At 42.7% G+C, this 20,332-nt stretch overlaps 2 protein-coding genes across 4 annotated transcripts in view; one reads left to right on the forward strand and one right to left on the reverse strand.

Moving 5' to 3' along the window:
* Positions 1-6,605, forward strand: part of SEPTIN8 (septin 8) — a gene marked incomplete at its 3' end in the record, with an annotated part of 54,908 nt that extends 48,303 nt beyond the window's left edge. The window contains exon 10 of the mRNA XM_081851085.1: positions 619-6,605. Within this exon, the coding sequence (XP_081707211.1) occupies positions 619-673 (55 nt within the window). The remainder of the gene's footprint in view (positions 1-618) is intronic.
* On the reverse strand, positions 2,920-18,524 carry CCNI2 (cyclin I family member 2). Of its 3 annotated transcripts, none has more exons than XM_081851091.1 (7): positions 18,085-18,521; positions 13,471-13,623; positions 13,035-13,169; positions 12,112-12,186; positions 10,372-10,512; positions 8,843-9,073; positions 2,920-7,164 (listed from the first exon to the last, which is right to left on the reverse strand). In XM_081851091.1, the coding sequence occupies exons 2-7, from the start codon at positions 13,582-13,584 to the stop codon at positions 6,757-6,759; spliced, it is 1,104 nt and encodes a 367-aa protein (XP_081707217.1). In that variant the 5' UTR covers positions 13,585-13,623; positions 18,085-18,521; the 3' UTR covers positions 2,920-6,756. The 3 variants fall into 3 exon arrangements, with proteins under 3 accessions (XP_081707217.1, XP_081707216.1, XP_081707218.1); XM_081851090.1 differs by having other exon boundaries at positions 13,471-13,627; positions 18,085-18,520; XM_081851092.1 differs by lacking the exon at positions 10,372-10,512 and having other exon boundaries at positions 13,471-13,627; positions 18,085-18,524.
* Between the last annotated feature and the right edge of the window lie 1,808 nt (positions 18,525-20,332).

Consider the following 20,332-nt stretch of genomic DNA (forward strand, 5'->3'; position numbering starts at 1 on the left):
TTTCTTGGCTGTGGTGGTGGCGGTGGTGACAGTAGCAGCAGCTGCTGCCATTTTAATTTCCCAGAGTGCCCAGTGCTGTATCATGTTGGGAAATTAAAATGGAAGCTTACACACCTAGCTGCCTGATGGGGCCCTGTTGGGGTACTGACAGCCCAGAGGCTGATCTAGGATTCCGGGTGGCAATATTGATCCGCAAGCTTTATTCAGGTTCTTTAGTTGTATTTGCTGTCTGTCCTCTTCTTTCTTTTTAAGTCTGTTTGAATCATTGAGAGCAGGTTACTTATGAAAGTATTTTTTTTGTATTTGAAAGATGCTAAGTGTGGGATGCAGTATGGCTTAGCTGTTGCTGTACTATCAAACTTAAATATATCTAGCTGCATACACTTTCCTTTTATATTTTATCTGTTTAGAATGGTAGTGACTACATATCTCCCTTAAAAGTTCAGCAGCAGGGTTAAATAGGGTTTAATTCTTTAAACAAGACTGTAGAAATTTCCATGCATATAACTGGACTTCTATATTTCCTTGAGTTGCAACCATGTGGTTTCATGCTATACACTTGATGTAACTGAGTGAACCTGCAAGCTAAACACTGATTCTCTCTTGTTCTTTCTGTAGCTTCTTTAGTCTTCCCAGTTCGCGCTCCATAACATCAGGAAGATATGTAAATTAGAAGATTTATTAAGGCCAAAACATCTCATGCAGAAGAAATTTAATTGGTGCTTCTACTTTTTTTATGCTTGCAATGTATTGCACAGAAGAGATTCCAAAGCAAGAAGTGATTTGGACAACATTGCCTTGACCAGGTTTCTTGATTAAGTAGACCTCTGATAATTCAACCATAAATTGTTAATTCCAGCTAAATGCATGGCATGCACTAAAACCAAAGAACTAATCTTCTTACATGATGGGTGAAAGAACCCCAAACAAAAGTTTTCCAGTGGCAGACTGAACACACTTGGCATGTGTTCAGCATGAAATAGATGCTGCTTTAAACTGCCGTTGTAAATGGGAGCTTGATATGTTTGTCTATAAAATTGGCTTTGGGTCTATAAAGTAACAGTGTGTCCTAATTATGCTTCATAGACAAAAGTCCCACTCCTTATAACTTCCTTTTGTGGGACTAATAATAACTGCCCAATGTATTTCAGATTGGGGCTTAAAATACCAAATTTTAACTATCCCTAACCTTCCCGTGAAATTTTAGAATCTTTTAGCGCTAACTATTTTGCAGAGGTTTCCCCTATATAAAATGTATTGTCAAGGTATTTTCTATGGAAGGAAAGTCACCCAATAGTTTCCTAAAGAGAAGGTGCCTAATTTGATAGAGGGAGGCTCCTCCTTGACCCATTTTCTTCTCCTTCCTTACTTCTGTATTTACATCTGTTTGTTGTTACAGGAAATGGCTGGAGTGCCCCCAATCTTTTCCTATCTGCAAATAATAAATTGAACTTGATTGTGAAACCATTTTAAAAGGACAACTGATTGGGGAGGGGAAGAGGAGCCAGCAAGCATGTGCAAAGTGATTGCCATAGTGGAACTGAGAGGGTTGTGTTGTTGCCCATGCTCTCCTTTTAGCAAACAGGGTTTATTTTGTAATACAAAGGCCTAAATTCCTGCCCTGTTCAGAGATAAGATCTAAAAAGACACCTAGGAAGCAAAATAATGTTAAACATTCTATTAACAAGCTGTTACTTGGCTATCTCATTGTGTTAAGACAGAAAGCTATGTGGATAGGGGCTTTGGTGTATTTTGTAATTTATTTATATTTTTAGCAAAATAAGTGAAAACCATAAATAAAATTGACATGTATTGGAAAGGCAAAATGTGAGAACAATTGCTGTAAAGTTGGTGCCCTACAGTATTCCTAAAATGCAGCAGTTGGCTCAATTTTCTCCAAATTTAGCAGTTCTCTGGGGGGTCATTCACAGCGTGAACTGGCCACTCTTCCCCATTCTTCCTGACTACGGGTGGGAGTTCCTACCAGTAATTCCATAGAGAAATTCCTGTTAATGGCCAGCAGCACCCAGTGTCTCAATAGCTGCTTACTTTCTTAACCTCAGCCACCTTTATTGGTATCGCCCCGAAATGTCTGAGGGATGCAAGCTCTATGACTGTATAGCAACTGTTTCCAGAGTTTTCATGTCCCTGTGCCCTTAGATCTTGATGAGCACGAATTCAAGGGGAGATGTTGTTTTGTGTTGTGAGGGCTACGAGTAAGGCACCAGAAGATGAAGGCAGCAGCTGCAGTGTTTTACAAATAAGAAACAGCCTGAATTCTGTTAGGTAGGTGACAGAAAGTGGTGTAAACATGGACAGGGACAGGGGAACGTGTCTCTTTGCAGTGCCAGCTTCCAGTCTAGCAAGAGGCCCAGATAAGGTCTGTTGCCCTCACTTGACAGCAGCATTGTCCACACAGCAGCATTGTCCACACAGGATCCTGCACTGGGCTGCCCTCAATGTTGCCAGAGATGCCAAACCACGTGCAATTTTGGGAAGCACACTGGGGTGCTCATTGACGGGGCTCCCCCAACGAACAGCGTAGCTCCTCAAACCAGAGCCCCAATGTAGGGCCACCTCCACCCCATCTGAACCAGTTCCATAACGGCGGATCAGGGGAATGGGTTGCTCTCCCCATAGCTCAGTTGGTAGAGCACGGGACTCTTAATACCATGTGCTTGAGTCCCATGTTAGGCAAAAATAAATCCTGCATTGCACGGAGTAGGACTAGATGATCCTTGGGGTCCCTTCCAACTCTATGAATATACTGCATATATTCCTATTATATAGTATTCCCATTATTTAATACAGTAAATATAAACAATCAACAGAGTTCAGTACCATTGCCATTCAATGATCAGACTGAAAGAAACTGCAGAGATGTGATTCCGAGAAAGAAGAAAAAACACAGAAACAATATTTCAAGTACATTTTTATATAACGAAAAGGGAGGGGTTACCCACATTAAAAACAACAACAAAATGTTTTCCTATATTAAAAATATAAACAGTCATGTCACAGTTTGTGATCAAAGAAAAGGACAGTGCTTTTGGTCCCATAAAAAGAAAAGCAAGACCAAGGACATTTTGTTCCAAGCTTTCCCTGAATAACTAGACTAGAGAAACTCCAACTGATTTTGCAGTTTAACATGCTGCATAATTAAATTCCTCGGTTCTTAGCTTATTTCCCATGTATCAGCACCACTCCTATGCTGCCATGCTGGCAAGGTATTGCTTTGAGTTCTTAAGCACTAAGCATAACATTCACAGTTTGGAGGTTTTTTTGGTAGCTTTCATGTGCTTTCCTGACGTATTCCAACACTTGCTGCAATGTACACCTGCCAGGTGTGCTTCAGGGCCTCTTCATGCAACCATCAGGCATGTGGTTACCACAGGAAGTTTCTGAGAGAACCGTGTGAGTAAGCTGAATGGAAGCATGCACACTGTGGCAGAAACACTGACTGCTAACATAATGCAGATTTTGTGTCTCGAGCAGCTGCAGTGTTGTACCCACATCCATCTGGCGATAGGTTGGGAACCAGAATATCACCTGTGGTTTTTCCATAGCTACTGTGTTCCACAGCAGCTGTGCAAAAGATCCCTTATTCACATTCGATCTTCACATTGATGTGACTTTTTGCTGTGTCTTTAAAAAGACTTTATGCATATATTGCACTATTGACCCTTCTGTCCCTTGCCATTAGGTAGGGAGCACTTCAGTAAGCACAGTTTGGGGGACTATGAGCAGAGAGAGCAAAAATAGTCAATAATGAAACTGACTGTGACATTTTTACTATGTGCGAAGGGGTATCATTTGGTGCCAAAGTGTGTATCTGGGGCCATCTTCACCCTCACATCATTCTTTAAAGGTAGGCCCAATGCGGTTGCACAAACGGCTTTTAAGGATTTGGGGCTAAAACATTTAAGGGCTGCCCCTATTAATGCGTTTAACTTGAGAAACAGTTTTTCCAAAATGCTAAAGACAATTGGCATAAGCACATGCACATGTGAGAAATGCACCTCTGCTGCAGCATTGATCAGGTGTGGGATTCTTGCTGCAGAGTTATTTATTGATTGTTACGCCAAGTGGGACCAGGGACAGACTGCTCATCTAGCAATACTGGACCTGCAGTAAGTATCTGTACCTATTCCCTTATCTCTCCTTTCAACTGCTTGCTGCAGACTAGAGCTGCCAATGTGACATTGATCTACAGTCTCCTTGTGGTATCCAATCACAATTGAACTATTTTTGCTCCACTGTACCCTTCAGCGTTATAGAATCTGAGCCTATTTCTGTGCACAGCTCAGCACTGTGCTGTTGTACATCTTCCTGCTGAAACAAGGGTTTGAGCTTTCATAGACAGAGCTCTGTATGCTTTTTAACATTAAAGCAACATGCTCAAGTTAATATGAATGCCGCATCAAGAAAAGCTAAAATCTGTGAGACACTTGGAAATGAAGCATATTCACGGCTTATTTTGCACAACTTACTTCTGCTTTTGTGGGAGGGCAATAGGCGATCCAGCTGCCTGAAATCCTCCTCTGCATCACTAGAAAACCTGCTTAGCTTCCGAGGAAATCTGTGTTCAGATTCCCACTTAGACTTAGTGACCTTGGGTTGCAACATTCTCTCAGCCTAACCTACAGGATTGTCCCAAGTATAAAAACAGAAAGAACTATGTGGGTTGCTTTGAGCTCTCTGAAGGAAGCACAGGATACCTGATTTTATCATTAAAAGACAGGGAATATATCTGTATAAATAAAAATCCAATAGAACTACAATGGTACCTCTACTTACGTTCACCTCTGGTTACGTATCCTTCGGGAGACGTACGCGGCAAACCTGGAAGTATTTTTCCGGGTTTCGCCGCATGCACAGAAGCAATCTGGTCTACCGCCGCACGTGCATGCACACAAGCGGTCCCTCCAGTTGCGGAAACCTTGGGATCTGACTGGAGCTCCGAAACAGATCCCATCCACAACCGGAGGTACCACTGTATTGTCTATATCAGTCCTGAACTACATGGCCCATCAAACCAAATACAGATCACCAGAGATGGTGTCCCTCCACAGCAGCAACAATTTTAATTGCCTGCCAGTGACTATAATTGTAAGAGCAATGAGAACTATTTGGTAAGCTACAATACATGGCTGGGGGTACTATGTTCAACTATGTGAGTCATAAGTGGTATGGGTGTATTTTATGTCCTTTCATAGGGCTAGAATCTTATTTTAATTTTTTCAATGAAAAAGATTCTGGGATGGTGAATTCTGCGCCATTCCCCAGTTCTATGGCATAACTGCGGAAGTGTGGCTACAGCATCCTTCTCCAATGCTATGTGCAGAAATGGTGGCCCCCTTCCCATAGATAAGAGTGCCAGAAGCCAACATTTTGTTGCTCATCCAACCTCATTAGCAAGCGTATTTCACATCAAGACAGGCCTGCCCATTTCTTGCATTTAGGAATAAGGCACCAAGTACTGGAGGACTTGACAATTATCTACTCAGATGAACTTGCATGATGCTTGCAGTATTCATTCAGAGCTGGATTGCATGACCAGATACAGGTATGCTTCAGCTGAGCATGTCATTGTAAAATAAACCTAATACAGGATGGTGATGGTGTGTATACTAATGGTTAGCTCACTTGAATTTGAGCTGTCAGCCCCGACAACTGGAAAGGAAAGCTTGCTCCATACATAATTTTAAAAATGAATCATTTTAAATGCTGCCCCCCTTCCCTTTTTGCTAAATGTGACCCTTGAATAATTTTACTGCAATCTCTCCTCTAAGGACAACTTCCAATGAACTTGTCGAAAAGACCTCACAGCAAAGAAGCCAGAGACACAGTGTGAAGAAAAGTTCCAATGTTTTAAGAATTGTTCCATAGTCCAGTAGGGTTGAAATCTGATGAGCACTCCAGTTGTCTTTGATTTCAGAGTCAGTCAGCAGGGAGAAAAGTTTAAATTGTTCAGCAAGGGTAAACTCTTTTTGTAGCACAATTTCACTAAGGTTGAAGCCCAGCTCACACACCTTTATCCAAGTGGTGTTCTATTTTATCAACGCCTGGAAAATGTCTTCATGCCGGCCCCTATCTAAGCTTAGTCTGAGCCTAGTTGCATGTCATTAGTCTACTCATCCCTACAACTAATGTTCAGGACTCATTCACAGCTCAGTAATGACGTAAAATAGGTTAGCTTGTGCAGGAGACCACAATTAGTGTCTGAATAAAAACAAACTATCCTACTGTGTACACAAAAGAAAGAGGAACCTAGGAAGCTCCCACTCCTTCCTGGAATAAGGCTTGATTTGTATTTATAAGCATAGCACATAGCCCAGTCTGCTAAATGCTGATCCCTGAAGTTGTGTATTTCAGCTGCTTCTAGATCAGGGTTATTATTATTTTTTAAGTTTTCAGTCTCTCTTATAGTGTAGCCATATCAAAACAAAGGTAAGAGCTGTTTGACAGTGGAGTGGTCTCCCTTGGGAGGTTGTGGGCTCTCTTTCCTTGGAGGTTTTTAAAGCAGAGGTTGGGTGGCCATCAGTCATGGATGCTTTGGCTGACATTCCTGCATTCCCTTGTTGGGGTCTCGTCCAACTCTATGATTCTATGAAAAAAGGCATGCAGGGTTGCAGAAAGCATTTTAAAAGGTAGAGAGTTAAAGGTTTCAAAAATAGGCAGTGCTTCTTATTCACAGCTCTACTAACCTCTGAAATAGCCTTGGGAACCAACTGGTCCCATGGTGCTACACAGAAATCAGTCAATTTGAGGAACAGGCTGTAATGGTGGACAAGTGCTGTTGCTTTCTTCTTGCCTCTGATTATCACTGCCACCCATACTGCTGGTCTGCCCAGCTTCTGGGATCTCATCTTCACTGTACAGGTATTTGAATCCATCATAGAATTCATCAGGCTGCATGTCATCTTCATGGGTTTTGGCTCTGAGAAGTATGAAAGCTGATGGGCCTGGCCAGCTCCCTCTGGCTCCTGAGTTAATCTGTGTTGTTTGCTTCACTGTGGAATAACAGCAGGGTAACCTTTTGTCCAAGTGAGTTTGGATGTTTTGGTTTGCAGGGTTGAATATATAAACAGTATTGGATGGTTGGAAGCCCAGGAGGTGCTGATCAACAAGCTCTTTACAGTGGATGAATTGGGTGCTGTCGATCTGTAATGCAATATATAACACAACTATTTTTTTCTCAACTTCTGAAATTATTAGCTGTCATCAGTTTTCAGTTTCAGTATCTCCAGCTGTACTAAACTAATGAAGTCAAAGTCTATTTCAGGGGATATGCATAACATGTACTAGTTTCTGTTGCATATAGCAAATGTGGAGTCTGTGTATATCCTGGCTGGGTTCAAACACAACAAAGAACTATAGTTTGTTTTGTTGTCAGCCTAACACAAACCATGGCTTGTTTGGTGCCCACAAACCAGGATCTGAAGCTACAGTTTGAAGCTGGTTTGCAAACCATAGCTGCATTAACTGTGGCTTGCTGTTTCTGAATTCACAGGCCATTGACAAAAGCTCAAAGAGCCATTGCTCTAAGCTGATGCACCACAGACTGAAGTGCACTTATGAAGCAAGTCCTGAGCAGATGGGAAAACAAAAGCAGACAAGCTGCTCAAAACCACTGTTTGCTCAAACTATAGTGGAAGTTCAGCCATTGATTACTGCTGTGTTTGAACCCAGCATGTGACTTACTCCTGAACAGGAACCTACAAATGGCATTGTGCCAGTGGAGAAAAAGGAAAAAAAGAGTCACACGGTAACTCCACTCAGATCATTGAAATTCAACTCTTGCACAGAAATATCCCCTAATACTTACTATAGAGCTTTAAGGGGGCAGGGAAAAGTTGCTATGGCAGAAAAGCCAGAGTTACACCTGGTCTCTCCCCTAAAGATTAGTATGGTGGGACAAGGAACTGGAGAGTAAAGCAAGGTTCAAAGTTCTATGCTGTACTGTTCCTCACCTACCCCAGGGTGGTTTCATAGTGCTTTCATTCAGAACACTTGGGACTACTCTGTCCCCCTTGTTCACAGCAGGATTGCATTGGTGCCTAGTGCCAAACCTAATTACTCTTGAATTCTCCTCATTTAGAGCTTGGCTTGGGGAACTGGAGATAATAATAATAATGATTTTATTATTTATATGCCACTCATTTGACTGGGTTGCCCCAGCCACTCTGGAAAGCTTCCAACGAAGTATTAGAACCTAAAACATTTTTTAAAAAACCTACATGTACAGGGCTGGCTTCAGATGTTTATTTCCTTGACATCTGGTGAGAGGGCATTCCACAAGGCAGGCACCACTACTGAGAAGGCCCTCTGCCTGGTTCCCTGTAACCTCACTTCTTGCAATGCGGGAACCACCAGAAGGCCCTCGGATCTGGATCTCACTATCTGGGCTGGACGATAGGGGTAGAGACGCTCCTTCAGGTATAATGGGCCAACCAACATGAGGCCATGTGAGTTTTTAAAGTTTGGGGTGTGACAAATTGTCAGAATGAGAACAGTGGTGATGCTCTATTGTTTAGAATAGAGCATCTCTTGAAAGCGTGACCCAAGTTAAGCACAATGTCATGGCATTGCATAACCCAATAATGGACTTGGAATGGCTGCCCTTCATCCGGACCCTAACTTTCATTACACTAACATGGAATTTTGCATCCAGCGGTGGAAAAAATGCATCCTAACAAAAGACACACCAGCACTCCTGAGAAGTACATGAAAAAACGTACATTAAATGGCTTTAAAGTATTTGTGAAGTTTTTCCATTTTTCCTTTTATCAGTCTTTGTGCTGGCCTCAGGTTTGTGCCGCAGAGGCAGTTTGACTCCTACCTGTGCTTTTTTTAGCAGATCAGTAATTACAGGAAACCAGTCAGGAGTCAGCCTCTCCAACTCTAAGGTGATGATCACCAAAGCCAATGTGGAGCCCTTAAACTGCAATACTTGGTGGCATGCCATACAGTGCTGTAGCTGCTTGGTCAAGAATGCGGCATGGCGGGAAGGATTCCTCTGAGGCAGCCCATTTAGTAGATGGGGCCACTTGGACATCACCATGGCATGGAACTGGAGAGAAGAGAAAACATTTATATCACACACACACACACATATATATATATTTAAGCACACACGCACATTTATTTATATTTATTTATATATATACGTATATATATATATAAAAAACAGAACTGAGGTCAACTGTGAACTTTGTACGTTTTCATATGTCATTGACCAGAAGTGCAAACTAATCCTTATTCATGGCAGGAAACCTCTTATAAAGTTTTGTTATTATTTTTTTTGTCCTGCTGTTACCATTTGTGTCGTATTTGCCAAATATTGAAATGTTGAAGCTTCTACTGAATGTAACTTAATTCTGAATTCGTTGCATTGTTCGCAATTGTCAATTCAGAAGGTTTTGACTTCTCGTTTGTATAACTGAGTAACGGTGATAACTCAAGCCAGCAAACAGGAGAGAGAGAGAGAGAACAACAACTGATGATGCTTGGAAGCAGAACTAATACAATCTCATCATCCTGGTTCTGATCAGACATTTTCCCCAAAACAATCCTAATGCCAGGATGACCCAGAAATCCACCCTTTGCTATAAAGCAGGGTTGGGGGACTCTGCAGCTCTCCGGATACTGCTGGACTGTAACTCCTGTCACTTCTGGCCAGGCTGGAGGGGGTTGATGGGAGCTGGGGTCCAGCCACATTAAGAGAGTCAGAGGTCACCCACCCATGCTGTGAAGAGATGAACTCTGAGAGACATTATCACACGACTTTTGCCTTACTATAGCACATGGTAACTTCTTAATGGGGAGTTTTCTTCCGGAAAATGTTTAGCAAATAAGATGTGACTTAAGTGCCAGATCAGAATGATCTAATTTGCCTAAAAATGAGGGTCAAATGTTTTTATGCAGGGTGAGGAGTAAAGAAAAGCTGACCTGAGATGCCCCATTTGTGAAATGTAGCAAAAACTCTGAAAGCTTTTTATGTACAGTATTGAGAGTGCAGATAGTTAGAAATATTTTTGCAGTGTATATTTAAAACAAACGGAACAAATCTCTAGTGGTACAGTATGAGCTCTTTTTAAAAGTCAATTATTAGTTGTCCTTTCAAAATGGGAGTCTACATTGTTTGTAAATCAAACTTATGGAATAGTTGGGTGTTCAAATGGAATTTCAATATCTTGAACAGTAATTCACTTCAAAAGATTTGCAGATAGTTAAGAAAGAGTGGTCTGCGAGGCTAACTAGAAGGGAATGTATGTGCACCATTGCTGTTTTCTAGTCTTATTTGGTAAAAACAACAACCCTAGTTTAGCCTTTTGCAAAAAAGAAAAAGAAAACATGTCTAGTGCTTACAATGTTTAAGAAATCGATTGATGTTGCTGTGTAAAGATCCCAGTGAAGTTTATTGAGTATAATTCTTTCCATTCTCACAATCTCAGCTGGAGAACATTTACAACCACTCTGCACTGCAAGCTTCTTTACCGACGGTATTATCTGTTTTAAAACAAAAGGAAAAATAATAATAATAAAAGAAGCCCAAATTCCTATGAAATTTTGTATGGTGTGGTGTGTGCGCCCTACTATCACATAAATGAAATGCAGCCTACTCAACTATCCTCTTTGGGGTAAAAACCAAGAGGCCCTTGAAATAATCCCAATATTCATTATAGCACCATGTTCTCAGATTTTAATAAAAGTAATTCCCCACCCTTGTGAATTCCCTTATGTATGTGTAAGACTAATTCCACTGGTCATGCATCTTGAGGATGTATGAAAACAACTTGCCTTCAACTTTTTTTGTGTTCTGAAACAATGGCTGGATTCTTCGAGGTTTTTTTCTCTTGCGATTTGGCTATCTTTATTGCATATTCACCTTCACTTCTAGAGTACTAACCTTAAAGCCAGAGAGGGGGACTTCTGCAGGCCAAGGGCCACATTGATCCACGGTCAACTCTCTGAGGTCCACATGTCAAAGTAGGTGAGGATGAAGTGTACAGTGAATGTGCCCCCGCTTTTTAAAAAGGACCATGCTTGGGGTGTGGGGGGGTGTCTTGAGCAAGTCACACAAAAAACTTTTGACACTCCAGAATCACAGTAGGAGACCTGCCTTAGTAATCAGTAATTTCATAATATGTATAAATGCATAAATACATAAATATAAGGGCTTGGGGTTGTTAATGAACATATTTTTGAAGGATCTTGGGAGGCACAAAAACACTTTGGTATTACAGTAGAGTATCCATTCTGTTAAAAAAAATGGTTTTTTTTATTTTCTTTGGTTTTTTTTAAAAAGGACAAAATTTTAGTGACAAATTGGACCAAACCAGATTGCCATGTGTTCCAATTTACAGATCAGGTTTTCCTGGGGTAAGCAGTGAGGCAAACAGAGATAAGCACTTTGAAAACTAAGGCCTGTCTGAAAAGGAAGGTCTCAGCTTGACGGTGGAAGGATAGCAAAGAAGGAGCCAATCTAACCACTCTTGGGAGTGAATTCCACAAAACAGGTGCAATCACAAAAATGGCTCTGTCTCATGTCACCACCAACCATGCTTCTGATGTTGATGGGACTAAGGGAAGGTGCTCATTTTAGCACCTGAGCAGGTTTCTACAGGGAAATGCGATCTTTCAGGTAGCGTGGACCCAAGCCTTCAATTGCAACTTGGTGCACTGTTTGCAAGCTTGTCCAGGATTGCATCGGCAACCACCACACATAAATAGATGCAGCATAGCAACGAGACAGGCAACTGAAAAACGGAGAGTGTATGATCCAAGCAGACTAAGGCAAGTCTGAGAGTGACTTACCTAGATGTTCCAAAGTAGTTTTGCTGCTGAACATCCAACAATGTCACTGTAACCTTTACACACCTGATACACTGAAAGAAGCATTCATAACGGGTTTTAAACTGACAGGTAGCCTATTGGGACAGACAGGCTCCCTCAGACACAGGTTGCCCATAGACTTTCACAGTGGCTTGACCCATTCCAACGACACACATCTATAAAAAAGGGTGTGTGTCTGTGAAGATCCTGTACATGTCGCTTTAATGGAAGACAAATCCTTCTCTTAGGTTGCCACGTTTAAAACATACACACCTCATCTTCTTCATTGATTTTTGCTGCAAGAACCAAGCAAGCTGTTGCAATGCATTGGAGATATTTTAACTGTGCCTGAAAGGGAAGGGTAGTAGTTTAAAGAAAAAGAATGGAGGAAAAATACCCAACTGGGAAAATAACTATTGAAAACTATATGGATATATATATACATATTCATGCTTCTGAGTTGCCTCACTGTGGTGCATCAAGCAGTAAGAGGAGTCTATCTGAGTAACTGGCATGTAAATTGAGTAAATTGAGCCATGGCAATTTAGCAGCGGTACTCTTCAAAGCTATACAGTGGTACCTTGTTTTGAGTCCGCCCTGTTTAGGGTCAATTTTGTCCAATGTCCGCAGCAAACCCGGAAGTACCGGAATGGGTTACTTCTGGGTTTGCTGCACATGCTTACACATGCACAGAGCACCGCTTTGTCAAGCGTCCTTTTCGTCGAGCATCCGGGTCTCTGGATCGGATCCCGGACACAAAAGGAGGTACAACTGTATATGGTCTATGACGGAATCACTTCAAGTAATTAATACAAGACAGAAAGGGCCTAGCATGAAATGTTTAACAGTCACTGCTTTTTTAAATATCAGAATTAGGACAGGGAAGCGAGATCAGTGTTATTCATGCAGAATGTACCTATTCCATATATTCCCTTTATTTTCATTCTAATCAAAGCACTTGGATGTGTTTCTGCCCTAGCTCATGCTAACACTGATGGAGAAGCTCGGGTCACACTTGGAGCTGTGGTATACAAACAGCTTACAATTTAAGGCAGCTTTCATGGGGTACCAATAGGACTGCACTGCATATCTGGATCCAACTCTCTAATATTAGATGAGTGCATGCTGCAGCCCAGCAAAATCCCCATTATGTTTTCCATCGATAAAAGGAATAGGGTGAGGTTGAAGCTCTTTACCTTCACTGATGCCAACAACCGATTAAAAAAGCTGACAGCCAGAGCAAACGTTTCGGAGCAAAACTGGAAGAGCGAACTCGATTCCCTGATCCACAAAACAGCTTTCTCATAATAAAATGGAGATATGTCTGTGCCCTAAAATGGAATAATGGGATTGGTTAAAACAAACACAATAATTTGGGATCTGCTGAAGTTTAAAGGACATATTTTTTCAGGCACACATAACAGAGATTTTGCTCTAGCTTCTCATTGCTCACTGTAATCAGGACTGGTTATTAATATTTAGATGGAAGAGTTTTTGTTAAGGACAGTCCCTTACCCCACTCAGACTGACTAAATAAGATTGCCAATCTAAGGAAATTACTGGTCAAAGATTGAAAAATGCACGTGGCTCTCCAACTTCATGAACCACAGTCCTTTTCTATGAAGAGCATACCTTCAGTGTGAAACCATGGAAGACTGGCACCTTCCAAGTCTCTATCTCTCTTGCTAGAGCGTGTTCCATTGCCAAGGCAAGTTTCTGGCTCTCCGGAGATCCTGTGCACTTCATAGCGGTTACTGAATAGACCGGCTTCCTGGTGAGGAACCACTACCTTACAACCAGAAAACAAAATAAAACTATTAGTATTATTTCTTACAGAACTACAGTCTAGTGTGTAAATGGGTCTGCTCGTAGACTATATAAGTTGAGGCTCTAAAACCCTTTTGCCAAGTACCTGTACATTACAGGTGTGTTTTGATGACCAAACTCTTGGCAGGCAGAAAATACTATCCAGACAGGTCACTATATCTACTAGACTTGGTGACTAATAATTCTGGCTAGTTCTAACCTTGAATGCAATGTGTCATGATTAAGCAACTGAACAGAAGGCTACTCTTGTTTTTTTTGTTTTAATCACCTTCTGTTCTGGCTTCTTTTTTTTAACCTCCTTTTGTCATGCTTCCTGGATGAAGCCTATCCTTGGTGGGGACCAAAGAATGTGATACACCCACTATAAGGAAGGCACTTTAAATTACTTCACATGAAACTATTTCCAGGTGTCAAGCTGTGTGCATTTAGCAGCTCACACTCCAAAGTGGACCATTTCCTCTATGTGTCAACACAAAGCCTCTCCCACAAATAAGGGTGATGACATGGAGAGAAGTGCTCTGTTCACACAGGGAGCTGTGGCAGATAGAGAGCTCGCCATTTAAAGCAGCATTCATGGGGTACCAATCATAATGTCTACTGGCTCAAGCACACAGGGAAACACAGTCACCTAACACCCTTTCCCCCCATTGCACGTGGAGAACTTCAAATCTCTTCTTTGGTTAGGGAGACCCACGACTTATGTATTCTACAATTTATATCTTGCACCTTCAACACTAGCATGATCCCAGAGCGGATTACAGAAATGTAATAAAAGCAATAAATAAGGCAATACTTAAAACAGAAAAAAGCATACAAAAACTAAAAGCGGACTCATTTTGTGAGCCCTTGCCATAGAAGCAAAGACATTTGTTCTTAAAAAACAAACAAACAAAAACCCCGAGCAAACTAAATCCTTAGAGAATGGTTTTTAGGATTATGTATATGAAGCACTACAGAAGAAAATTATTTCTCATGGGTGTGAACAAAAAGTGCCTGTGAACTTATGCTTCTCTATAATTTTGATTTCAGTACATTTGTTTTTACATGTGCATACACATATAAACTGACATGCATTCCCATGGCCAACCACACCCCAGTCTTGCATGTCAATTTAAGAACTGGCCAGAATGGTAAACATGGTTCAATGCAAATGTCTGACATCTCAGAAAAGTGACATCTCAGAATGAATGGCATGGTGCTAATCAAGATTGGACAATACATTTGAATGACACGTGTCTGGCACACACAAATTATGGATGTACATTCAAACTTGCAAAGAACAAAAAAATGAAATGATGACAAAGGAGGCTAAGTGTACAAAATCATGTTGGATGTCTCACTCAAAGTGATCTAGCAGCTGTCCTGGATGGGTGAGAAGTGATCTGTGGTAGTGTGTTTAATTATCTGATCATGCCACATCTTATGGGATTTTTCTCTCCTCCCCTTGTGAAATTCTAATGTACACACGCAGGGGGCACTTTCCCTATTAAATTCTAAACCAACAAGATCCTTCACACAGCAGGATAATGAGAGATCAGATGATGTCGCACATGTCAGGACTCCCTTCAAAACAACAGCTCTGCAACTTTTTGTCTAGACAGATGAAAACGGACAAACAAGCAGTGATTACGTCACACACAGAGTCACATGCCCTATGGTACCCTACCTGACCTTGCAAGTTCTGGATTAGGAGACAACAGAGTCAAGGTATGTTTCCCCTTCCCTCGAAAGATAGAAGAGGAAAGGGCTGGTGAGGGTGTCCACAGGAGAAAGGCCTGCGGGCAGCTAAAGCAATGGGATGAAGCATTATGAATGGCACAGACTTATATGAGAATGGACTGGAGTCCATTTGCACAACACTGCATTTACAGTGCCAGAGGATCCCTGTGACTATCTGACTGAGGTGTGACTAGAAATTGTGTTAACTCATACAGAGGTTGTTGGGCTCCTGACCAGGCTTCTCAACAATGGAGAGCTTCCAATTTTCCAGTTAGAACCCCCCTTCAGACCTTCATGCCAAATGCACTAAAGCAAGGGATGGAATGGGATGGGGTGGGGTGGAGTTGCTCACATGCCCATCCCTTCCACCTCTACACAAATAATTGTGCAACAGGGTTTTCTGCTCTCTCCTCATGTACCCCCAACTTTTTGGACAAGATTTGGGGACGGTGCATGGCACACATATGGGGCATGGAGGAATTACGTTGCATATGTGGAAATCATACTGCTTGCACAACCATTTCGTTGACTGTCACCAAAATGAGTTCTAATAATTGTTAGGGCTTAAGCCTTGTTCATGTAAAAACAAACAACCCTGTATTTTTGCCCAAGGGGTATTATATATGCATTTCTCTTCACTGGATTACATGCAGGCTCAAACTGTGGATGGAGCAGGGGCACAAATGCAATCACTAGTGTGGGGCAGGAAATTTTATAGTGCTTCATTCACTTTCTAAGCCACTCTAATTGGCATTGGAAAGTTTTCAGGGGGGAGGAAATCCCTATAATCACAGGCAAGCCCCATCCCCAACATCTCTGTGCATTTCATGTGAACCCTTGTAGTGAATTTGTAATGTTCATTTGAACACACTTATAAATCCTCCCACATCCTCCCAGTCGAGAGGTTCCAAGAGTGTTCAATAGAACATGCTTAGAAACCCTTTTCAGACCTTCACACTGGGGACAAGGCTTGCATCGGCCCCCATTCACATTTTGAGCCCTTCAGTGTTCAGCTGAATGCCTGAACATGGCTTAAATTGCCAGGTTTTGTACTGCACCTCTCTCCTACTGTACAATCAGTCTCGGAACAGAAATCTGTGTTTCTGGAACACTGAGGTGCTGGGGTTAAACACACTGCATGAAACTGGACCCAAAATTAATAAACAAAGGACTAGCCCAATACCACAGGTCCAAGAGGTTGCAGGGAGCAGAGGTTGTTGCAGCTGTTGAAAAACGTTGCTCAAATGCTGGTGTATGCAGACTGCTACATAAAGTACAAAAAAGTCCACAGTAGCTTCTACAGAATCCTAAGTTTAGCAACAAATCAGAAGCACTCAAAGATTTGTTACCACCCTCAAATTTGTTACTCAAAAACTAGGTTAGAGCACGGTTGTCCCAGCCTCCTCAGCCTGAAGAATTAATGGCTGCCCTTTTCGCCACTACATTTGGGGATGCACCTGACATAATATCATGAAGTGGTTTGCTACGCAGGCTATAAAAGACTTGCAACTGATCCTAGATGCTAACAGTTCATAAGCTGTGCCTAAGATCAGAAACCTACAGGTGAGGAACCTTTTTCCTTCTGAAGGCTGCATTTCCTCATGAGCAACTTTTCAGGGTCTGCAGCCAGTTGTGGGCAAGGCCAAGGCCAAGGGCAAAGGTGGATGTGGTCTGAGGTGAAACTTGGATGGAGCAATACTATTACATTTTTATAGTAGGCTACCTTTCAGCCATGCAAAGTCTGGTGTTCCTACATGCATATCTCTGCATCCAAGCAAGGAGCTCAAGGATACAGTCCAGCCAACAAAAAGCATGTGAGGGAAGAGTGAAAAAATGACAGAGGGGTGTGGCCTGAGGAGAGGAGGTGTGGCTATCCCTTTAAGTAACCACAGCTAAATTTGACCTGGAAAATAACACAATTGAAAACCATCTTCGCTCACCCAGAGAGGCTCACCTGACACCTTCCTTTATGTTGTTTGCGTAATAGCAAAAAACCTTTTAAAATAACTTCCCCAAGCTTTCTAATCCTCTGCAAAATTATTTTAATGCTGTTTTGTGTTTTGTTTTGCAAACCGATTTTATGTCGCTGTTTTAGATGGTGATGTTTTAATGTGTACCCCCTCCTAGATTTATTGTACTGTAAACTTAAATGAAATTAAGCTGGCCGGGTGACTTCGTTGAAGGGTACGGGATGAATATCCTCAAGAGATATTCCCATCTGAGTGCACCACTGCAAAAAGTTTCCACTTCTCATAACTTAGAAGCCTTTGTTTACAAATACGGATGCGTTTCCTAAGTAAAAGGCCACAAACTGTGGTTCTCCTCCAGGTAGACATCCTGTCTAAAACCTCAAAAAACCCCCAAAACCCAGCCTTATACAACAGGGAGAGAAGAGACAGGAAAACAGACGGCTGATAACCACACGACTGGCCTCCTTCCGTTTTCACGGAAGGAAACAAAACAGACGACGCTCGGATCACATGACTGGCTGGCACTTTAAAACAAAACATACACAAAAGTGCCCAGCTTTTGGAAAGCAAAACTCCAGGCGAACGAAAGTCAAGGGAAGAGATCGACATGGCTAGAGGCGCCTACCAGAGTGCCAGCCCCAGATCGGGACTTGGGGGAGGGGGCACATCTGTCGGTCTCCAGAGAACGAGCCTCTTCCTTCCCCTCCCTTCTGGTCCGATGGGCTCTTACCTCTCTGCCCGGGGCTCTGCCCTTGGCGCTGGGGGCGCTTCTCTCATGCTGTTCGGCTCCGCGTCGCAAGCAAAGGCTCGATCCGATGGGAAGAGGAGGACGACGAGACGCCTCCTCCGATCATAGTTGCGGCTGGTGAAGTTAATGGGCCCTGCTAAGTTCCAGAAGTCCGGGTGGAAGGAGCAGCGTCCTCCTGCTTCTAAACCCAGGGTGGACAATAATAATACAATACTGTAATAATAAAGTAGCTTTAAAATATATTTGTTGGCTCGCCGATGCGCCGTTTGCAAGGCTCCCCTCTCCGAAAGCGCAACAAAACGGCTGGGAGAGTCCTTTCTTTGTGGGCGGATTCAAACCGCGGCAGGCTCCGCCTCTGGGCTTGGGGGTTGCTCACAGCGACAGCGCCTTTCCCCCGGATGGGTCTTGTGGGGGGGTGGATGGGGAGAACTGGCTCAGGACGTGACGCCGTGCATGAACCTCCAAGGTGGGGGCGGGTGGGGATCACTGGGCCAGGCGGATTCAACCCGCGTGCGCCTCCTGGCTGACTCTGGAGCAGGATCAGCAGCAACAGCAGAGCGTCGATTCCTCTGCTGCCCCAGCCTCCTGGGGGATCGCTGGCCCGCCCCCAACAGTAACAATATGGCCTTTGTTTGGACTGTTCTTGGAAGAGAAAACTCCCAGTGATCTCTCCTCTAGGAAGAAGGGGGGGGAAAGGCAAGCAGTCTGGCAAATTCTTCTCCCTCTCTCATGAGACTAGAACTCAGGGCTAAGCAAAAGGACCATGAACAAAAGTCTTCTTTACGGAGGGAATTTGTTCCCCACAAAATCCACCAACTTGGAGGGTTTTAAAAGAAGATAAGTGCATGGAGGGCAATGGCGATGTTCTACCTCCCCTGGTGGAGGCAGAGTGCCTCTGGATGTTAGTTGCTGGGAACCTCAAGAGGGGAAAGCACTCTTGTCCTCGGGTCCTTATTGCAGGCTTCTCTAGGGCATCTGGGCTGGCCAGTGTGAGAACAGATGGGCCTTCGGCGGATTTAGCAGGGCACTTCCTAGCTTCTTAAGCAAATCACTATGAAAATTCATCGGAATGGCATACTTGCCCAAGCCCAAGACTGAGTTCTTATTCATACTGTAATTCTGGTGGCAAGACAGGAATCCTTTCTATAGGCAAAACAATTAAATGTATAGTGTAGATGGGGTCTACCATTGTGTCAATAACAAAAAAGTTCATACTTTTTTGGGGGAGGGTCCCCAAAGTGATCCCAGAAAAGTAATCAAATCATATATAAAGAAAATGCAAATCTTGAGAAAATTTGGTAGATTTCGGTTTAAAGGGTGAGAGATAAAGTAGTTTTACAGTAGTAATCATCTTATTAGCTAAAATAACTTAAGTGCATAAGCAGAGTGCTGCTGAATTGGACCAAATGCCTATTAAGTCCAGCATTCTGTTCTGACAGTGGCCAATCTTGGGAAGCCCCAAGCAGAACATGAGTGCAGAACATCTAGTGTAAACCACTAGGAGTCTTAAAGGGGTAGCAGGTGTTTGTTTGACATAATCAGGTCTCACCAAATTCCAGAATACTTTCATTTGGTGGTTAACTTGTCCATAAACAAATGGCCCCACATATTTGGCCAAGCTATTTCTGCTGGAAGTATGTTCTTTGAGCATGTGAAGATTCTTATTCCAAACACAAATAACAAGATGGGGCATGAGACCTGCATGAAGAATCTTTGTTAGACAATTTGTGAATTTGTCAAGTAGCACTCTACCTGGATCCATAGCAATGGGTTGCAGCGCTTAAGGCCATCACATATGCAAGAACATTCTCACGCTCCAACAGTGGCACTCAGTAGAAAGTGCTGAAATGGAGCATTCCAGAGGTAGGGAAGGTGAGAGATTGCATTAGATCCTGACTAAACGGGTCTCACTGCCATTGCAGTGCATTTGCAATAATAATATGTGGGGGGGAGGTATTGTTTTTGCTTGTTATTATATTGTAAACTGCCCTGTGATCTTCAAATGAATTATTATTAATAATAATTGCATGATGGCATCTGGCCCAGCCTCCACACCAATTCTGTGCTGGCTCATCAATCTCGCTGCAGTGGGTGACCCCACCACTCCACAAAGCCATGCTGGTGGAAGGAAGTCTGGATTGCAGTCTGAGTTCTCACAAGTTACGTGGCAATGGGTGTAACTTGCATTTAACATGTTGTGGGCAACCAGGCTCCACTGTTCAGACTCTGT

The sequence above is a fragment of the Podarcis erhardii genome (assembly GCF_964252035.2).
Source record: "Podarcis erhardii genome assembly, chromosome: 2".
NCBI classification, from domain to species: domain Eukaryota; kingdom Metazoa; phylum Chordata; class Lepidosauria; order Squamata; family Lacertidae; genus Podarcis; species Podarcis erhardii.

What these genes read in the sequence shown, in the direction of transcription:
- CCNI2 (XM_081851091.1), bottom strand. Translation starts at nt 13,584, where the DNA reads ATGAAGTGCACAGGATCTCCGGAGAGCCAGAAACTTGCCTTGGCAATG. An exon ending in AAATCAATGAAGAAGATGAG is followed by an intron (nt 10,513 to 12,111) that starts GTGTGTATGTTT and finishes GTTTTAAAACAG; the next exon opens with ATAATACCGTCGGTAAAGAA. An exon ending in CAATCGATTTCTTAAACATT is followed by an intron (nt 9,074 to 10,371) that starts GTAAGCACTAGA and finishes TCTTCTCTCCAG; the next exon opens with TTCCATGCCATGGTGATGTC.